The sequence below is a fragment of the Gorilla gorilla genome, chromosome 5 (genome assembly GCF_029281585.2).
Source record: "Gorilla gorilla gorilla isolate KB3781 chromosome 5, NHGRI_mGorGor1-v2.1_pri, whole genome shotgun sequence".
NCBI lineage: Eukaryota > Metazoa > Chordata > Mammalia > Primates > Hominidae > Gorilla > Gorilla gorilla.
This window is the reverse complement of record NC_073229.2, coordinates 134,287,515-134,301,387: the sequence shown is the minus strand read 5'-3', so window position 1 is coordinate 134,301,387 and position 13,873 is coordinate 134,287,515. Positions and strand designations below refer to the sequence as shown.

General features: G+C 39.3%; 1 protein-coding gene across 20 annotated transcripts in view; it reads left to right on the top strand.

The window, feature by feature from the left end:
• WASF1 (WASP family member 1) overlaps window positions 1–13,873 on the top strand; it is a 77,107-nt gene that overhangs the window by 36,202 nt on the left and 27,032 nt on the right. For all 20 annotated transcript variants that reach the window (XM_004044517.5, XM_063707182.1, XM_019029590.4 and 17 more), the window contains one exon: window positions 13,186–13,346. In XM_004044517.5, the coding sequence (XP_004044565.3) occupies window positions 13,214–13,346 (133 nt within the window). In that variant the 5' untranslated portion in view covers window positions 13,186–13,213. The remainder of the gene's footprint in view (window positions 1–13,185; window positions 13,347–13,873) is intronic.

Genomic DNA, 13,873 nt, shown 5'->3' with positions numbered 1-13,873 from the left:
TATCATTTCACACCATCACAAGAAGGGGGAGTTCAGTACTGTGAGTTGAAGAAACACACTCAATGTGTTTTTCCTCTGCTCTCACACCACAGCAACAATCAACACAGAATACTTGTGTGATCAGTTGTGTGGGGTTTTTCCCCGCACACCAAGCAAGCAATTAATTCTTCAGCAGACACTGGCTGGGTGTTCTTCAATTCAATTCTGACACTATCTACCTGGAGATAGTGTCAGATCCCATAGATTGAGGGTTCAGTCCCACAAGACTGCCACCTCTTGAGATACCAGTTGCAAGTTCAGGCCTCTGGAACTTCTGTTCCTACCCACTTCAAGTTGGGTTCCTATGACTCCCCCTTTGGGTTTGATTAATTTGCTGGAGTGGCTCACAGAACTCAGGGAAGCACTTATACTTACCAATTTATTATTAAAGGGTATTACAAGGAACATAGATAAGAATGCATGGGGCAAGTTATAGGGGAAGGGGCATAGAGCATCCATGCCTTTCCAGGACATACCACTTTCCAGGAACCTCCATGTGTTTACCTCTCTGGAAGCTCTCCAGACCCATCCTTATGAGTGTTTAGGGAGGCTTCATTACATAGACATGATTGAATAAACCTTTGGCTATTGGTGTCAACTTAACATTCAGCCTGTCTCACCTCCCTGGATGTTAGGGGGATGGGGCTGAAAGTTCCAACCCTCTAATCATGCATTTGTCTTTCAGGTGACCAGCCCCAATCCTACAAAAAAGCAATGCTTTAGATATTCTAAGGAATTTAGAAGTTGTATCCCAGAAAATTGGGTGGAAAGCCAACCAAATAAATATTTCATAATATTACAAGTACAATTAGATGTTTTGAGAGAGCAAGAGGCCATATTCATGCAACTTTTGTTATAGTATATTATTATAATTGTTCTATTATTAGTTATTGGGTTATCCTCTTACTGTGTCTAATTTATAAGTTAAATGTTACAGGTATGAATAGGAAAAAACATAGTATATATAGGCTCAGTACTATTTGTGGTTTCAGGCACCCACTGGAGGTCTTGGAATGTATCCTCCATGGATTGGAGGGGATCTCCTCTATTCTTAAAGCAGTGGTGTGGGATGGATTGAATTGGTGGGAGTGGTGGTGTAGATGGAATGACAAGGAGAAAATGTAAGACTGGAGGAAGAAAGTCTAGTCTGTCAACCTAAGATAATTGAAAGGATCAGAATCCAGTTTAAAGAGTTTATTCAAGCAAAAAGCTGGGAATAGCCATTCAGGAGATGCAGACTCCAGAGAAATGGGGTCAGTGCTCTGAAGTTAAAAGTTAAGGTTTTGCTTATGATGGCAGCAGCAGCCCGTATGTAGCAGCTGCTGCAAAGATGCTGGCTGCAACGGGGGAGGAGCGGTCAGGGCTGGGAACAGGTGGGAGCCCTGCGCTCTACCAAGTTGGTGGGGTGGGAGCCCTGTGCTACTGGGCACAACTGCAGCCACCCAGCCATGGGCTGTGGTCCTGGCCATCCCCGTGCTCTTGGGGGCCTGGGAAATCTCTTTGCCCCCACAGGCTTGGAAGTGCCTGCTCCCACTCCCTGGTCTCTCCCCCATCCCGGCACCTGTTCCAGGGCAGAGCAAAGTTGTGGCTAAGCCCGGGTGGTGTCACAAGCTGGCTAGGTGTGTGTGCGCTCAAGGCAGTACTGACACACCAACCCCTGCCACCTTGACCCCCTCCAGACTTTGGATGCCTATGAGCATGGGAGGAAAATGGAAGTGAGGCTGAGGGAAGCTCAGCTCAGGCCTGAAGGCATCTCTCAGCATGAACAGCCTGGGTGCCATGGACAGCATGTTGATGGTGACAGGAGGCAGACAGGCTCCTGAGTGGAAAAGGGTGGGTCCCAAGTGAAACCCCATCTTTAAGCCAGGGAAGGCCTGTAGCCTGGGGGCTGGGCTCTCAGTTCTGTGGACCACAGTGAGAACTTATGGTGTCTTTTCCAAGCCCACCCATGGCCGCCTATGGACCAATCAGCATGCTCTTCCTCCCTTCTGAGCCCATAAAAACTTCAGACTCAGCCAGATTCACACAGACATTGGGACTACTAGCTGCAGGAAGGAGCTACCCACTTTGGGTCTCCTCAACTCATTGGGACAACCTCCCTATGGAGAAGAGCTACCCACTCCTGGTCTCTTCTCTGCTGAGAGCTGGACACTCATCGGGATGATCTGCCTGTGAAAAGGAACTACCCACTTCCGGTGTCCTGAGAGCTGTTCTGTCGCTCAGTGAGTCTCCTCTTCACATGCTTCATTCTTCCCAGACGTGGGACAAGAACTCGGGACCTGCTGAATGGCAGGACTGGAAGAGCTATAACACAGAGCTGAAACATGATCCTCACTTGCCACGTTGCAGGCAATGAGAAGAAGAGAAGAGAGAAGGTGAAAACAGCTGCAGCCTTTGGAGATCCCAGACCTAGGAGCTTCCTAAGCCATTGCTGTGACACTCTCTTTGGGGCTCTGCAGTTCCTGGTGTCTCCAAGCTTCTGGGCACCACAGCGTTCCCTGGTTCCTGTGGTGGAAGCCACTTGTGGTATACCTAGTCCAGCCGCAGCCTCTCAGGGAGCCAACACCTGTGCCAGCACCTGGAGCTCCCTGCCCCACTGCAGCCAGCATGCTTGGCTATGCACAGTGGCCAGACCCTGTGCTTGCTTACACACCCCTTGCCACTCCGTGCCTGGCTCACCCTTGGCAGGTGTGGGATCCAGGCTGGTAGTATGAGCTGCGCAGCCTGCCAGGCTGAGTAAGCGGAACAAGCCCAGTGGCCCTGAGCAAAACTCTGGCACAGGTGCCACTGGCCACAGAGGTTTCCAGCTGGAAAAGTGACACACCCTAAGGACCCTGTGATACTTACATAGGAGGAAAACAGAAATTTAATAGGATTGCAACTTCTTTTTAATAGAAGTCTGGTTTATGAGTTACAGTAATTAGTTACAGTTTATTTTCTTTTCCACCTGGCTTTTCTTTCCTTTACAGCTGTTTTTTAATTTCCTTTCTGATTTTAAAGAGTATGCTTAACATTCCATCTTATGACAGTGTGATAGCCACAAAGTCTTTGTGTGAGAAAGGTCAGAGGGAAGTTAATCCATAATGAAAATCAGCAGTGAAGAAGGAAGAGGTCTTCCCTGGGGTCCTTTCGTCATGTGCAACATTTTATAAAACAGTGTAGGTAAGGAAGGAGGCCAGTATATAATCAGAGAAACAAAGGTTACAGCTGCATAAGTTACAGCTGCCTGTCACGTGACTGAGGTCCCATAATCACATTCCTTTAAGGCGCAAAATAGAATCCAACAGCTTAGATTTTGAATTACCTGTTTTCATAAGTCTAACCAAGTGAGAGAGGACTATGGTTTGAATTAAAGTAGTAGCAGTTAGAATAGAAAAGGATTATCAGAATATGAGAGGTGTTAATTTAGAATTAATAAGGCTTGATCCTCTATTGGATATAGAGAAGAGATTGCAGTGGTATGGCAGAATTGAAGATGATGCCTAAATTTGAAGGGGAAAATATAAGGAATTCAGTTTTGAATGTTTTGAATTTAATAGGTTTTATGGAACTTCCAAGTAAAAATTTCTAGAAGTCAGTTGCATATGCATATCTGCAGCTTTAGGAGAGAGATATGAACTGGAATTAAGAAATTTTGAGTTATTCAGCAGATACATATTTAACATTTCTTATGTGCCAAGCATGTACCAGGCACCAAGGATACTGTAAAACACATGAAACCTGCTTTATGACTAATAAAGGAGACAGAAATCAATCATAAAGAAACATAATTACAAACTGAGACAAGTGTCATAAGGAAAAATTAGAGGTTGCTGTGAGAAAATTTTAACAGGAGGACCACATCTCATTGAGACTGGGGGATCAGGGAATGTTATCATTGGAGCTAAAATTTGAAGAACAAGTAGGAGTAGGGCAAGTAGAATATCTTGGGCAGAAAGAACGTTAGCATTATACCAATAAAAGTAGTCAGATGTTAACAAACTAAGTTAAAGAAAAATAAAGCAAAAGGCAGCAGCTAACTGTATTCTGTGAAGAGACATGTTTAAAACAAAGATAGAAGAAGGTTGAAAGGAAAAGCTCTATCATGCAAACACAACCAAAAGAGCTGGTACGGCTACAAAAAATAGACTTAAGTAAAAACCATATTATTAGAGATAGAGGAAACTTAATAATGGTAAATATACCTAATAACATAGTCTTGAAATATATAAATCATATGGAGAATTTAACAACTGTATAGTCTTAGTGGGCAGTCTTAACATGTCTCTGATAGACCAGTAGACAAAACTCAGTAAAGCTATAGAAGATGTAGGTACATTAGCAGATGTAACTAATGGACATACGTAGACCACTGCAACCACCAATAACAAAATGTATATTCTTTTTCAGTATCCCTGGAATGTTTACAAAAATTGACTATTTTGGACAATAAAGTGTAAATACATTTTAAAAGGATGAAGTGATACAAAGTGTATTTTCTGACCACAATGTCCTTATTCTAGAAATTAATACAAAAACAAAAAACTTTTCAAGGACGTTACATTAAGATAACGGACCATTTTGGCTGGGCGCAGTGGCTCATGCCTGTAGTCCCAGCACTTTGGGAGGCTGAGGCGGGCTGATCACGAGGTCAGGAGATCGAGACCATCCTGGCTAACACAGTGAAGCCCTGTCTCTACTAAAAATACAAAAAAATTAGCTGGGCATGGTGGCAGGTGCCTGTAGTCCCAGCTACTCGGGAGGCTGAGGCAGAAGAATGGCATGAACCCGGGAGGCGGAGCTTGCAGTGAGTTGAGATTGCGCCCCTGCACTCTAGCCTGAGCGACAGAGCGAGACTCCATCTCAAAAAAAAAAAAAAAAAAGATAATGGACTGTTTTCTCTCATGGATGTAAATGCAAAAAACTAATTATATTAACAAACCAAAACTACACTTGATCTTAGCCAAAAGGCCAAAAAGTAATGACAAACCCAAACTAAATCCAGTAATTGGTAAAAATAATAATAATAATAATAATCTTCCTATTTTGAGGTCAGCTGATTAGAAATCTTAACTCCATTGACTACCTTAATTCTAAGCCCTTTGCCATATAATGTAACATATTCATAGATTCAGGAGAATAAGATCGTGGATAGCTTTAGGAGACCATTATTCTCCCTACCACATACATCTCATACAATTAGGTTAATTCCAAGGGTGCAGGGTTGTTTACCAACAAAAAAACCCCACAGTCAGTATAATTCACCACACTAACAGAGTAAGAGTAACATGATAATAAATGTAGGAAAAACATTTGATAGCATGATTTTTTTAAAATCTTGGGCAGCTAGTAATAGGAACTTTGTTAGTCCTAGCCAGAGCAATCCAACGAAAAAGAAAGGGCATCCAGATCAGTAAAGAGGAAGTCATACTGTCGCTGTTCACCAGTGAAATGATCATATACCTAGAAAACCCTGAAGACTCATCCAAAAAGCTAGAACTGATAAATGAATTCAGTAAAGTTTCAGGATACAAAATTAATGTACACAAATCAGTAGCACTGCTATACACCAATAGTGACCAAGCTGAGAATCAAATCCAGAACTCAAACCCTTTTATAATAGCTGCAACAAATAAAATAAAATACTTAGAAATATACCTAACCAAGGAGGTGGAAGACCTCTACAAGGAAAACTACAAAACACTGCTGAAAGAAATTATAGAAAACACAAACAAAATGGAAACACATCACATGCTCATGGGTGGGTAGAATCAGTATTGTGAAAATGACCATACTGCCAAAAGCAATCTACAAAATGCAATTTCCATCAAAATACCACTGTCATTCTTCACAGAACTAGAAAAAAAAAACTCCCAAAATTCATACGAAACCAAAAAAGGGCTTGCATAGCTAAAGCAAGACTAAGCAAAAAGAACAAATCTGGAGACATCACATTACCTGACTTCAAACTATACTATAAGGCCATACTAACCAAAACAACATGGTACTGGTATAAAAATAGGCACATAGGCCGGGTGCGGTGGCTCATACCTGTAATCCCTGCACTTTGGGAGGCCGAGGCAGGCAGATTACCTGAGGTCAGGAGTTTGAGACCAGCCTGAACAACATAGTGAAACCCTGTCTCTACTAAAAATAAAAAAAATTAGCCAGGCGTGGTGGTGGGCACCTGTAATCCTAGCTACTCGGGAGGCTGAGGCAGGAGAATTGCTTGAACCCAGGAGGCAGAGGTTGCAGTGAGCTGAGATCGTGCCACTGCACTCCAGTCTGGGCAACAAGAGCGAAACTCCATCTCCAAAAAAAAAAAAAAAAAAAAGGGCACATAGAACAATGGAACAGAATAGAGAACCCAGAAATAAAGCCAGATACTTACAGCCAATTGATGTTCAACAAAACAAATGAAAACATAAAGTGGGGAAAGGACACTCTGTTCAACAAATGGTGCTGCGATAATCGGCAAGCCACATGTAGAAGAATGAAACTGGATCCTCATCTCTCACCTTATAAAAAGATCAACCCAAGGCCAAGCATGGTGGCATACACCTGTAATCCCAGCACTTTGGGAGGCTGAGGTGGGTGGATCACCTGAAGTCAGGAGTTCGAGACCCAGCCTGACCAACATGGTGAAACCCCATCTCTACTAAAAATACAAAATTAGCTGGGCGTGGTGGAGGTTGCAGTGAGCTTAGATCATGCCACTGCTCTCCACCCTGGGCAACAGAGCGAGATTCTGTCTCAAAAAAATAAAAACAAGACAAAATTCTAGAAGACAACATCGGAAGAACCCTTCTAGACATTGGCTTAGGCAAACAGTTCCTGACCAAGAACCCAAAAACAAATGCAACAAAAACAAAGATAAATATATAAGACTTAATTAAACTAAAAAGCTTCTACACAGCAGCAAAGTAAACAGACAACCCACAGAGTAGGAGAAAATCTTCACACTCTGTACATCTGACAATGGATTAATATTCAGAATCTACAACGAACTCAAATATCAGAAAAAAAAATCCCATCAGAAAGTAGTCTAAGGACATGAATAAACAATTTTCCAAAGAAGATATACAAGTGGCCAAAAAACATGAGAAAATGGTCACCATCGCTAATAATCAGGGAAATGCAAATCAAAACCACAATACCACCTTGCTCCTGCAAGAATGGCCATAATAAAAAAAATCAAAAAACAATGGCTGCTGTTGTGGATGTGGTGAAAAAGGAGCACTTTCACACTGCTAGTGGGAATGTAAACTAGTACAGACACTATGGAGAACAGTGTGGAGATTCCTTAAAGAACTAAAAGTAGATCTACCATTTGATCCAGCGGTCCCACTATTGGATATCTACCCAGAAGAAAAGAAGGCATTATATTAAAAAGATACTATAAAAAAGTCATTGTACAAAGAAGTCATTTTACAAAAAAGATACTTGCACTTGCATGTTTATAGCAGCACAATTTGTAATTGCAAAAATATGGATGTATATAGCATGTATATAGCAGCACAATTTGTAATTGCAAAAATATGGATGTATGTAGTATGTATATAGCAGCACAAATTTATAATTGCAAAAATATGGAACCAGCCCAAATGCTTATCAGTCAACAAGTGGATAAAGAAAAGTGAGTGAGAACACACGATGTTTGGTTTTTCATTCTGGAGTTACTTTACTAACAGTCATAGTCTCCAATTCCATCCAGCTTGCTATGAATGTCATTATTTTCATTCTTTTTTATGGCTGTGTAGTATTCCATGGTGTGTGCGTGTGTGTGTGTGTGTGTGTGTGTGTATACACCATGGAATACGCACACAAACACCATGGTGTATATGTATATATATATATATATATATATATATATATATACACACACACACACACACACAAACACACCATGGAATACTACACAGCCATAAAAAAGAATGAAAATAATGACATTCATAGCAAGCTGGATGGAATTGGAGACTATGACTGTTAGTAAAGTAACTCCAGAATGAAAAACCAAACATTGTATGTTCTCACTCATAAGTGGGAGCTAAGCTATGAGGATGCAAAGGCATAGGAATGATACAATGGACTTCGGGGACTTGGGAGAAAGGGTGAGAGGACGGTGAGGGATAAAAGCCTACACATTGGGTACAGTGTTCCCTGCTTGGGTGATGGGTACACCAGAATCTCAGAAATCACCACTAAAGAACTTATACATGCACCCAAATACCACGTGTTCCCCCAGAAACTTATTAAAATAAAATAATAATAAAGGAACTTCCTTAATCTATTAAAAGGTGTCTATAAAACAAAATAACCACAAAAAAACCGTATTACAGACGCCTTGTGAAATGTTGAAGCCTTTTCCGCTTGAGTTAAAAAGACAAGGATGTTTGCCATCATCCTTATGTATATGAAATACGTAGTTCACATTGTATTAAAGATTATAGCTAGTGTGGTAAGGCAAGAAAAAGAAAATATATAAAATGGATTAGAATGGAGGAAATCGTCACTATTCACATATGATTGTGTACATTTAAAAATCCAAAATAATTGCAGATAGGTTAGAGATCAGGAAGGTCTCGGGATATAGGGTCAATATTAAAAAATCAGTTTATTTTCTATATATACAACAATATATATTGTGGTTCCAGTATTATAAAAACATCTACATACAAATAAATAATGATGTATAAGACTTCTCTTTAGAAAACTATAAAACATTAAGAGACTTTTAAAAATCCTGAAGTAGTTGGAGCAATGTATTATGTTCGTGGATAGAAAGAAATGTATAAATATCAGTACTTCCCAATATGATAGATTTAATAACAGTTCCAGTCTAATTCCCAATAGGTAGAGGTGGGTGTATGTGTTATGTGTGACTTGATAATCTTATTCTAAAAATTTACATGGAAATACACAGGGTCAAGAATAAACAACATTTTTGGAGAACAAGATTGGAGAGCTTGCCCTATTGTGTATCAAGACTTAACTATAAGCCAGGCACAGTGGCTCAAGCCTGTAATTCTAGCACTTTGGGAGGCTGAGGTGGGTCAGTTGTCTGAGCTGAGGAGTTTGAGACCAGCCTGGACAACATGGCAGGACCCCATCTCCTAAAAATACACAAAATTAGCCGGGTGTTGTGGCACCTGTAGTCCCAGCTGCTCCGGAGGCTGAGGCAGGAGAATCGCTTGAACCCAAGAGGCGAAGGTTGCAGTGAACCAAGATTACACTACTGCACTCCAGCCTGAGCAACAGAGCGAACTTACTATAAAGCCTGATTAATTAAGTCAGTTTGTCATTAGCTCTAGGTTAGTCAAAAAGAGCAATGGAATAGTACGTAGCTCAAAATCTGATTTAAAAATACATAGAAACTTGATTTATGACAAAAGTGCCACCATAGAGCAATAGAGAAATACTAGGCTTTTCAATGAGTGGTGCTGAAATAATATATAAGAAACCTAACTGCTACATCACACCATTCACAAAATTAATTCCACATCAGTTACAGATTATAAGAAAAAACAAAGCTAAGAGATAAAGTGAAAGGTCATATTTATGATCTTGGTGTAGAAAAATATTTTAGAAACTATGCCTTTGTTCTAAACTTGAAAAGATTGAGAATATCCTTACCACATGGAGCGTAAAAACTTCTGTTCATTAAAAGACATCACTAAGAAAGTGGAATAGCAAGTGAAAGAAGAGATTCCCATCACTTATAACCTTCAAATGGCTCATATCTAGTGTTTCTACAAATCAGCCCTAACACAACAAATGGCCAAAAATGGATAAGAGGATTGAACAGGCACTTCCCAAGAGAAAAATCCAAAAGATCAAGAAACATGAAAAGGTGCTTAAATTCAATAATTGGGAAACACAAATTAAAACTATAACAAGTAGCCACAACATACCCTCAAGAACAGCTAGAATTTAAAAACTGACAGTGTCAAGTGTTATGGGGATATGGAGCAGCAGCCTCTTAACTGCTGAAAGTAAAGTGTTGGTACAGTCTCTGGAACAGTTTGGCATCATTTCCTAAAGATGAAGTTGTGTGTATCCTTAACTTGGCTATTCTTGTCCTGAAGTATATTCACAATAGAAATGTGTACACTAAGACACATGTGCATGAATGATCAGTATAGTCCTCTTCATAATAGCTTCAAACTGGAAACAATTCATTAACATTAGAATGGGTAAATAAATTGTAGTGTTGTCATATAGTGGACTATTATACAGCAATGAAAATGAACAACCTGCACAGAGCAATACGGATGAATGTTACAATGTGGAATGAAAAAGGCAAGGCATAAAATAATATGTATCATATTAGTCTATATAAACTTCAAAAAGCTATCAAAACTATAGTGTTTAAAGTTGCCTATGTAAGTTGTGAAAATAAAAAGAAAAACAAGGAAATGCTTATTATAAAAAGAATAAAGGTTACCTATCTTGGGGAGGTAAGCAAGAATGGGAAGAGGACCAAAGTGGAAGGGTTCTGGCAATTGGTACAGGCAATATTTTATTTCTTAATGGGGTTACATGAGAGTTTGGTTAAATTTTAGAGGTGTACAATTTTGTATGCTTTTTTTCTCTACATTTCATGTTGCACAGTTTTAGAATGGATTAAAAATGTGGAGAGAATGCTAAACAAATAGGTCAGAGGAAACAAATTTATGCAAAAGTTTTTAAAAGCATGTTGATAAGTAACACTTAACTGCAATTAGGTTTATCCCAAACTTCTCATTTGTTAGTCATTAAAGCTCAGTAATTAATAAATTGTTTCCTTTAGTAACCGTTGTTCACTGATAGTACAGTCATTTCCCACTTTGCAGTAGTGCAGGACTGTAAAAAATGACAGTATAAGTTGAAACCATGAAAAATGATCTTAATTAAAAAATGAGGAAAATTAGTGTTTTAATGTACGCTCTTTAAAAATTTTTGTCAAGACAGTAAAACCTCTTCTATTGTAGGTTAAAATGTATAGGGAAATTTAAAAGTATTTACTTAGCACAATGTCATTGAAGATATTGGAATCAATTAGAATTAGTGTTTTATTTCTTTGTAAAAAAAACTTATCAAAGGCAGTTTGAGCAGTTCTCATTGTGTAACTTACAATAGCAGAGCTAGCAAAGTGAGCATCTTTTCTGTGCCTTGGCAAATTGTCACACTCCTTTCTTTTAAATTAGGATTAGCTTCCAACATTTTATCTTTTGTGCTTCCACTGTCACGAAGTAGCTCCAAGAGTTTCTTAAATGTGAAGGTTTTTTTGCTAGTGTCACTTCCTTTGGAACATATTCCTTCTTTTTGTCACAACCACATTCCTCATTTATGTCTGTAGGTTTGCCTTCGCTAAGTTCCTCAGGCTGCATATCTAGAAGCTCTCAAACAGTGGCAGTGGCAACATTTCCACAGTCAGCTACTTCATCTGTTACTCCACTTATGTTGCATTTGAATTTCATTTCCAGTGTTACCATTTTTTTTGTTTGTTTTTTTGTTTTTTGCTGCACTTCTGTCTTTGTTGGCCAATTCCTGCTTTCATCTACCTGTTTAGTAAAATTTCATGTAGACTTAGCACTGGGAGGCAAGAAGGCAACAGATGCATGCTTTGCTGTCTGTAGGTGAATTGACTAACAGATGAGGGTGTAACCAATCATCAACTGACTTTGAAAGAAGTGGTGATTGGTCACTGATCATGATGTACAGCTCTTCTTAACAGTGATTTGTAGACTAGAGCAGCAGTCTCCTTGTTTTTGGCACAAGGGACTAGTTTCGTGGAAGACAGTCTTTCCACGGGCAGGGGGTGGGGGTGTGTGGAGTGGGGGATGGTTTCGGGATGAAACTGTACCACCTCAGATCATCAGGCATTAATTAGATTCTCATAAGGAGCATGCGACCTAGACCCCTCACGTGTGCAGTTCACAATAGGCCTCGTGCTCCTATGAGAATCTAATGCCGCCACTGATCTGACAGGTGGTGGAACTCAGGCAGTAATGCTTGCTCACCTACCGCTCACCTCCTGCTGTGCAGCCTGGTTCCTTACAGGCCACTGACCGTTACTGGTCTGCAGCTGGGGGGTTGGGGAGTCCTGGACTAGAGTACTAGAAATGAAGTTTGTATTTGTGCAATTACTCACAGTTAATATACTGTAGTAAGTGAAATTTGAATCATGGTGTTGGGCAGTGTTGTTACTAACTCGAGTCACTCAAATTTGTGCATATGCGAAGCATGCAAAGTGAGAGCAGCCTATAATTCAAAGATGGTTGAACTTTTTGATCAGTTAAATAAAGATTTGGTAGATTCCAATGAGATTTCAGGTGCAGGGCTACTTGGAGTATTTGATCTGAGCTGTTGAACACCTGATACATTTTGTGTGATAATGTAAATTTGATTTACTCTTACAGCTTCCTTAATCCTTTTATGCACTTCCTTAGAGGACATCTCACACTAACTCTCTAGAACAAAATCCCTATTATAGTAAATAAAAACAGTGTCTTTAGGAGAGTAATGGTGATAATTGTGAATTCACCATGCAGCAGCTGACATTGAAAGCAAGTTTTTAAAAAACGTTTTGTATAATGTTGATATTCTAGTAATTGGAAGTTAAATCAATTTTGATTATTTTAGTTGGGTAATTTCATTTTTATTGTCTTCATACAAGCAAATACAGTTGGCCCTTGAACAACCCAGAGATTAGGGGCACCAACCCTCTGCATTGCTGAAAATCTGTGTGTAACTTCTGACTTTCCAAAAACTTAACTACTTATAGACTACTGTTGACCAGAAGCCTTACCGAGAACATAAACTGTTGTTTAACATATTTTGTATGTTATATGTATTATATGCTGCATTCTTACAATAAAATAAACCAGAGAAAATAAAATGTTATTAAAAAATCATAAGATAATTAACTATTAAGTGGAAGTGAATCATCATAAAGTCTTCATCCTTGTCATTTTCACCTTGAGTAGGCTGAGGAGGAAGAGGAGGGGTTTGTCCTGCTGTCTCAGGGAGGCAGAGAGGGAAGAAAATCCACCAGTAATTGGACCCAGGCAGTTCAAATCCATGTTGTTCAAGGGTCAACAGTGCTTTATTCTTCAATGAAAAATAAAGTCTCATTCTGTGTTGGCTGAAATTTAATATTGTTAATTTATTTTTGATTTCCTACAGGTGAACTGGCACAAAGGTTAATCTCAAGATGCCGCTAGTGAAAAGAAACATCGATCCTAGGCACTTGTGCCACACAGCACTGCCTAGAGGCATTAAGAATGAACTGGAATGTGTAACCAATATTTCCTTGGCAAATATAATTAGACAACTAAGTAGCCTAAGTAAGTATATATCAATTAAAAATATACTCACAAACCAGAATGTTATGCTTTAGCGTATTAAGAAGTTGTGCTTCTGATTAATTTGGGAGTATGATTTGGTGAGAAGAGTACAAAATTATCCTGAAAAATATAGTCACATGAGTATAATTATTGAGTTTTACAAGAACCTCTTCTGCATGATGTTTCTTCTGGGAAAGGAAAATACGGACAGAATCTCTAGGAACAGAAACACATGATGAATGAAAATTATTGAGATTGTTTTAAAAATATATAATCTGCGAAAGGACCAGAGTTGTACTTTTCCTTGGTTATTATCACTATTTACTCTGTTTAGAGGCCTCAACTATTTGTGTTTTCAAACACTAGTATCCCTCTCTTTATATATATATTTAATTAGTTTAGGGAAATATTTTTATATTAGCAAAGATCTAAGGTGAGAGGTATGGGGTCATTATTAGTCAGAGGAGTAGGCTAGTCAAGTGGGTTGTCTAAGAGACATTAGGATATAAGTCAGGAATCTGATATGC